At 38.5% G+C, this 6,970-nt stretch overlaps 1 protein-coding gene across 1 annotated transcript; it reads right to left on the bottom strand.

The window, feature by feature from the left end:
- Positions 1 to 1,175: 1,175 nt before the first annotated feature.
- Positions 1,176 to 6,917, bottom strand: ZBTB6 (zinc finger and BTB domain containing 6). The gene is made up of 2 exons (XM_082695579.1): positions 6,813 to 6,917; positions 1,176 to 5,445 (listed from the first exon to the last, which is right to left on the bottom strand). The coding sequence occupies exon 2, from the start codon at positions 5,434 to 5,436 to the stop codon at positions 4,168 to 4,170; it is 1,269 nt and encodes a 422-aa protein (XP_082551705.1). The 5' UTR covers positions 5,437 to 5,445; positions 6,813 to 6,917; the 3' UTR covers positions 1,176 to 4,167.
- Positions 6,918 to 6,970: the final 53 nt, after the last annotated feature.

The raw sequence follows: 6,970 nt of genomic DNA on the forward strand, positions 1-6,970 counted from the left end.
GACCAGGGAGCCCCGGAGCACTGTGGGAGGTGCTGTTAGGAGGCCTAGAGAAGCCGAAAGGGTTGATGGGAAACTCCCTGCACCTTCATCAGCGCTTTGAGTCAGCCTCCCAGACGCTGATGTGAGACAGAGTCTGACTCCCCTCGTGAAAAGGTAGTCTCCATTGAGCATGATCTGATATATCTGTATTATATTCTATGCACTCTCCGGTAATCAAATACTGACCCGTTACCTCAATTCCTCCACATATTTGCGAAACAATCTCCCTATTAAAAAAATAAAGAAAAAAAGAAAAGGAAAGAATTTGCTTGGCAGGCACTAACACAGATCTCTTTCTTAAAAAGAAAACTTAACCCTTCAGAAGCTGACAAGGATAAAAATTCAATTAATATCTCAATACTTGTTGAAGGATTTTTCACAGCAAACTGTAAAGCCTAAATTATATATATATTTTTAAGATGAAGAAGCAGAGAAATAAGGGAATTAGCATTTATAAAGTGCTTACCATGTGCTAGGTCCTGTGTTAGGTAATAAAAATTTCATTTTTACCATTGATTTTGGTTTTATTTATTCACTCATTAAAATAATCCTAAAAGGCAGATACTACATATTCTGTTACTGAGCAACTGAAAAACACAGACTAAGAAAAATGGCCACGAGTTGTATTTAAACTCAAGGCACTTTCCTATGTGAAACCAGATGTCCAACAGAGGTAGGTATGAGAGTAAATCCACTATAAATTAAAAGACATATGAACAAGTAGTTTATGAACTGTAAAGATATATGTATATATTCATATATATTCAAATATACATATATATAGACACATACACATTATTCTACTGGATAGTGTATATGACAGTCTGCTGAGATTTTTCAAAGGTGGCCTGACCATCCCAGTTAAAATTATACTCCCAATTTCCATTCCCTGGCACTCTCTACCCCTGCTTTATTTTCTCCAACTTCGTTTTCAAAATCTGATATACACTGATTTTACTTGTTTACTGTTTTTCTCCTTCCATTACAATAAACCTTTCATGAGAGCAGGGACTTTTCTCTGCATACCTAACTTCTAATACTATAAAGACTCAGTAAATACTCTTTGACTGAATGAATGGCCAGAAGAAATAGTTTCCTTCTTTAAAATTCACAGATGTAGACATAACACAAAGTTCTCCATTCCCATCTCCAGTTTATTGTTTTTTTTAAATGTAAACATATAGAATAGTTACATCCAACAAAAAAACAGCAAGAATTTTCTCTTATACCAAAGTAACAGTTAACTTTCCAAGACTCTTTATACATAAATGCAGTAAATGAAGAGACTGAACTCAAATATGTTGCATTTTCCCCCAACATATTAGAAACACAAAAGTGAATGTTTTAAATGAATAAATTCAACAATTTACTTTGCCATACCTGCATTTTTAAAAAGATTCCATTTTCCTGAAATTGTTTATATACATCATGCAAACAGACACTGTCCTAGGAATGTTCTGAGATCACTCTCTGCTACTGGACAGGAATAAATAAAAATAAATAACAACCATCACTTTCACAAAACATCCCTTCCCCCAAGCAAATATCTCAAAGTGCTTACAAAAAATATCACAAGAATCTTACAAGGCACACATAAAACTTAAACATATTTCAACCATAATTTTTTCCAAACATCAAGGATAGTAGATACCAATTCCTAAAAAAACCAGTTTATTACTATTCTTTTACCCTTCCCTCCCATCTCTAGCCCTCCCCCAGAAAATTTCATCCTAGAAAGCAAAAATAAGAAAAGTACTTCAAGCACAAACTATTTCTGAAAGGGAAATGTTTTCATAACTACAATCATGGCCAATCATAGATCAAATCGCAAAGAAATTTAAATGCTGCACTATCATGTTCTCCGTTGAAGAAAAACAGTATTTACTTTAGAAAAATTCTGTCTCCAAAGTAGTACTCAAATAGCAACATTCATAAAGACACAAAACTCTCCTCTCTTGCTTTCCCCTCTTCTCTGTTCTTAGAAACTCAGGAAGATTTAAGTATAAAATCATAGATTTTTGGACCTGGAAATGATCTTTCAAGTTACCAAGTCCAAAGTTACTGTTTTACATATTAATTTAAGAAAAACTGGTAGAGAGGTGACCTGTCCAATGTCATTAACAAGTGACATGGCTGAGGGAGGGGGTTATGAAGTTGGTTTTCTTATCCAAGATGAGAGCTGGATTCTTTGAAGTGTCTCCAAGAGTTAAAATTCTACAGAGAATATATTTTTCACAAAAGTCTCACAAAAAGGATATTTAACATTTATAACAATCAACATGGGATCAATCACGAAATTCTTACAAATGGTACAAAGTATATTACATTTTAAAATGTGGAAGGGCTTCAGAACCTAAGTATAGCAGAGATTCTACATAAAGCTGAGGTGAGTAGAGGAGAAATAGAACATCTTGAAAGTAAGATGCATCCAGTCAGGCTTCCTTAACTACTTTGTTCCTGCATTTAGAGAGTATGATTTGCCAGGCAATAGATTTTAATCTTTGCTTTGACAACAAAAAGTTTTGTGTTATTTGTACACAGGGATAGTAGAGAGCAATGGCTCATAACACAATCAGAATATTACGCTCACAAAAATAACCATACAGTCATGGTTTTGCTTTTGGCACATTTCTGGAAATACAGAATAAAACTCCAGGGATGATTAGGATTTTTACCAACATGTGGTAAATGAAAATTACATTAATATAAATGAAAAAAGTTAACAAGAGAACACCAATAGCTAACCATATTTAAACTGTTACTCTAGTGACAAGGTAATATATATTGCCAATTCAAAGTAAAAAAGGGAATCAACTGTTGATACACACGACATAAGTGAATCCAATGGCATTCTGTGTGGTGAAAAAAGTCATCTCACAAAGGTACATACTACAAGATCCCCTCATGTCATTCCAGAAAAGGAAAATAATAGCAATAGCAACTGTTACCAGGATTTAAAGATAGGTGGGGGAATTGATTACAAAGGGGCATCAAAATGGAGTTTTTAGGGATGATGGAATGTTCTATATCCTGACTGCAGTGGTGGTTGAACAAAATCTACATGTGTTAAAATTCATGAAAATGTAGACCAAAACCAAATGTGTTAGTTTATGTTAGCTAAAAAATTAAAAAACAAAATGAATTTAAGAGAGGAAACAGTAGAGTATCTTTGGTAAAGTTGCAATTTCTATAAGAAAATTTTCAGAGGGGCACCTGGGTGGCTCAGTGGATTAGGCCTCTGCCTTCTGCTCAGGTCATGATCTCAGGGTCCTGGGATCAAGTCCCACATTGGGCTCTCTGCTCAGAGGGGAGACTGCTTCCCCCCCCCCCCTGCCTACTTGTGATTTCTCTCTCTGTCAAATAAATAAATAAAATCTTTTAAAAAAGAAAAAGAAAATTTTCAGATCCTCATGCCAATGGTATAATTTTATTGGTCATAAAATTATTAAGTATAACTGCATGAAATAAAAACAAGAAACTTGGCCTTGATTAATCATTTCTAAAATATGTATACTAACAAATCATGGAAACATTATTTTAAGGAATTTTAGCCCATGTCCAAGGAAATTCTACTACTCCCAAGTGAATTTGAAGTGTGTTCCCTTACAGTTTAAAACAAGTACCTTGGTGCTTTGCTTCAGAATCCAACTAGTTTGTTTAAAAAAATTTTTTTTCACTAGTCCTTCAAAGAATTAATAATGGATTACAGCATGTTTTGAAGTCTATTTTCTCTTCCTATTAACCTAATTGATTAAAATTATTATGTGGTTGGGATTTTACATGTATATCATTTATCTAGAGAGTTCAAATCAGAATTTAGAAATACTGCTGGATTCTCTGTCACTAGAATCAGGAATATTTAAGAGTGAAACATTATTTCTCTAGATACACCACTGTGACTTACATATACTGTACAAGATAAGACAGCATCCCATTAGCTTTATCGTGTCTCCCACACTTTGGAACTGCTAGTAGAAGTTCAGAAAGAGTAACATGTGTAGGCAGACCAAAATTAAGACCCACAGATGGGGGGGCGGCGCAGGGGATGCAATATAACATATGCTGTGTTTCTGTGGAAAAACTTGCCTAACTATGATATAAGGCTTATATAGCAAGGTGTGGTTCTAATTACAGCAGATTTTGCCTTTTGAGATCATGCCTGGGTAGTTTTTCACCACTGCTTCTGCCATGCACAGAAGTTAAGTGCTTTTTGAGGGCAGATTTGTGCTTGAAATCCATGTCACAACAGTGGCATTTGTATGGGCGATCTCCACTGTGTATATTCAAGTGGTCCTGAAGTGTGCTTTTAGCAGTAAATGTCTTCAAGCACACAGTACACTGAAAGGGCCGTATGCCCATGTGCCCTCGAATATGTCGGTTGAGATTTTTCTTCTGCGTAAATGTTTTCCCGCACTGTAGGCACAAGAAGAGCTTGTGCATCTTCAGGTGGCGCAGATAGTTTTCAACGTGAAGAAATCCTCGAGGACACCTGGGGCACTGGTGCCTCAGTGAATAAGCATCCTCCAGATTCTGAATCTCACTCACTGTACCATGATTTCCTTCAGTATTCTCACAAAATACGCTCTGATCTTGATTCCCAGGAACTTCTGCCACTCTGCTCTCAACCGTAGAATTGATCAGTGAATGCTGTGTTTCAGAGAAATACATGCTTGCTTTTGAAGAGGTACAAGGCTGTGAAAACTGCCCATTTTCTACACTGGCAGTACTAATAGATTCCACGTGGAGGATACAAATTTCATTATCTTTAAAACCAATGTCTACTGAAGATAGCTCTGGTGACTTCATTTCCTTTCTCTCTGATGTCAGCTCCACTGTAGACTGCAAAACATTGTTTTCCTCTTCTTTTACATGAAAATCTATGTTTATAGGACTATCCTCTGAAATTTCTATAATCTCACAGTCTTTATCTGAGTTTTCTTCTTCATTCTTAACATCCAGATCAGAGGATTGACACAGGTCAGTATGTTGATTATTTTTCATAGAAAGATCAATTTCCAGATACTTTGACAAAGCTTCTGTGCACTTTTCCACAATGTGAACCATCTGCAGGTAACTAGCAGCAGTCAAATATTTCAAAAGCTCTTTCCTTTTAACTTCAAGTGCTCCAGTATAGCAAGAGAGCAACAGTTTTCTGCCAACTTCTGCACTCTGCAGGATGGTGATTCTGACATGTTTTGACTGCGTGAGTAAAAACTGATCTCTCATGAAAGTGGAGCAAGCAGCTAAAATCACCTTGTGGCCCTGGAACTCGGTGTCATTTATATAAATGGACACATCACAAAATAAATTTTGCTGTCTCAAGAGATTCATTTTCTGCAAGACTACATCCCCTTGCTGTTCAAACTGGAAGTGCAGAACATCAGATTCAGCAGCCATGGTCACAATCTATGCAAAAAAAAAAAAAAAAAAAAAAAAAAAAAAAACACACACAAATGTTGATGCAAAGATAAGGAATGCTTTCCTACACTGTGATGGTAAAAAAGAAGAAAAAAATCCCAAACCTGAATTGGGTAAAAGAAGATTCAAATTCTAATCTAGGTGCAAAGAGTGAACTCCTATGCCACCATTGCAAAACCGAGAAAATGAAAACACATTTCTTTATGATCTCATGGCCCGTTCTTCATAATTTTTACAGCACCTACTACACTGAGTTGTACTTAATGGTTTCTGTTTTTCTCCTTGGCTACATTTTAGCCGTTTTGTGGTCCAAGACGCTGTTAATGTCCACTACCAAGGGGACTTAATATAGTTTCTCACATTAGAAACCTGAATGTAATGTCCAAATTTCCTATTCTGCATCACTACTGCAGGTCCTCCTTCTGTTCCCTTCGACCTTTGCAAGGTCTTCCAACAGGTCTCCTTTATACCACACTCTCCCATATTCCAACCTACCCTCCTGAATGCCACCAGAACCAACACCTCTTAAAGCTTAAAAAAAAAATTTTTCTCTTTTCTACTTTCTTTTTTAAAGTCTTTTTATTTATTTCAAAGAGGGAGAGAGAGAGAGAGAGAGCTAGCAAGAGTGAACACGAGTGCGGGGAGGGGGCAGAGGAAGAGGGAGCAGCAGACCTCCTGCTGAGCAGGGAGCCCAATGTGGGACTCCATCCCAGGCCCTGGTATCATGAGCTGAAGACAGATGCTTAAGCAACTGAGTCACCCAGGCGTCCCTCTCTTGTATTTTAAATCCTCCATTGCTCTCCTCTACCTCCAGGACAGCCTACCCTTCTTAGCAAATACAAGATCCCTCATTATTTGGTCCTAGCCATCTTTAAGGCTTTATCTTTCCTCAGTATATTCTCTTTTTCATCAAAGCTCCTTCGATATTGAGATTTTCACCAAAAGACCAAATACACGCCTGCACGTTTCCATTAAAACCCTCTTTCAGCCAGTAATTTGGCTCCTTTAAGACCCAAATCAATGAGGACTTCTGTGACTTCTCCTGTCTCCCCAACAGTGAGTTGCTCCCCGAGCACCACGAAAAGGTGCCTGCTTCATTTGAGTTTCTGCCAGGAGCACAGGGGCCGGCGCAGAGCACGCACAGCGGAAGGAACATCTGTTAAACTGATCGGGTGGCCTGGAAGATCCTGCAGCTCGCCACACACAGGTCTTCCCGAGCTAAGCCTCCCAGGACCATAGGCCCTGTCCGCCAGGCGGTTGCAGCACCAGCGCAGCCTCCCTGCCCGCGCCTGGCTGCCTTCTTCCTCCTCCTCTTCCGGCTTCCCACCCTGCCGGGCTCCAACGCGCTCACTCACCGACTCAGAGAGCCAGAGCTCAGCTTCCCGCAGCAGCGGCGGCCCAGGCCGGAAGGTGGACTTCGCTTGGGAGGAAACACATCCGGTGTCAACTAGCTTTACTCCTCGCTGGGGTGGGCTGGGCGTCCCGGAAGGACATCCGCAGATATTCTCCCTTC

Source organism: Mustela nivalis (assembly GCF_964662115.1).
Source record: "Mustela nivalis genome assembly, chromosome: 13".
Taxonomy (NCBI): Eukaryota; Metazoa; Chordata; class Mammalia; order Carnivora; family Mustelidae; genus Mustela; species Mustela nivalis.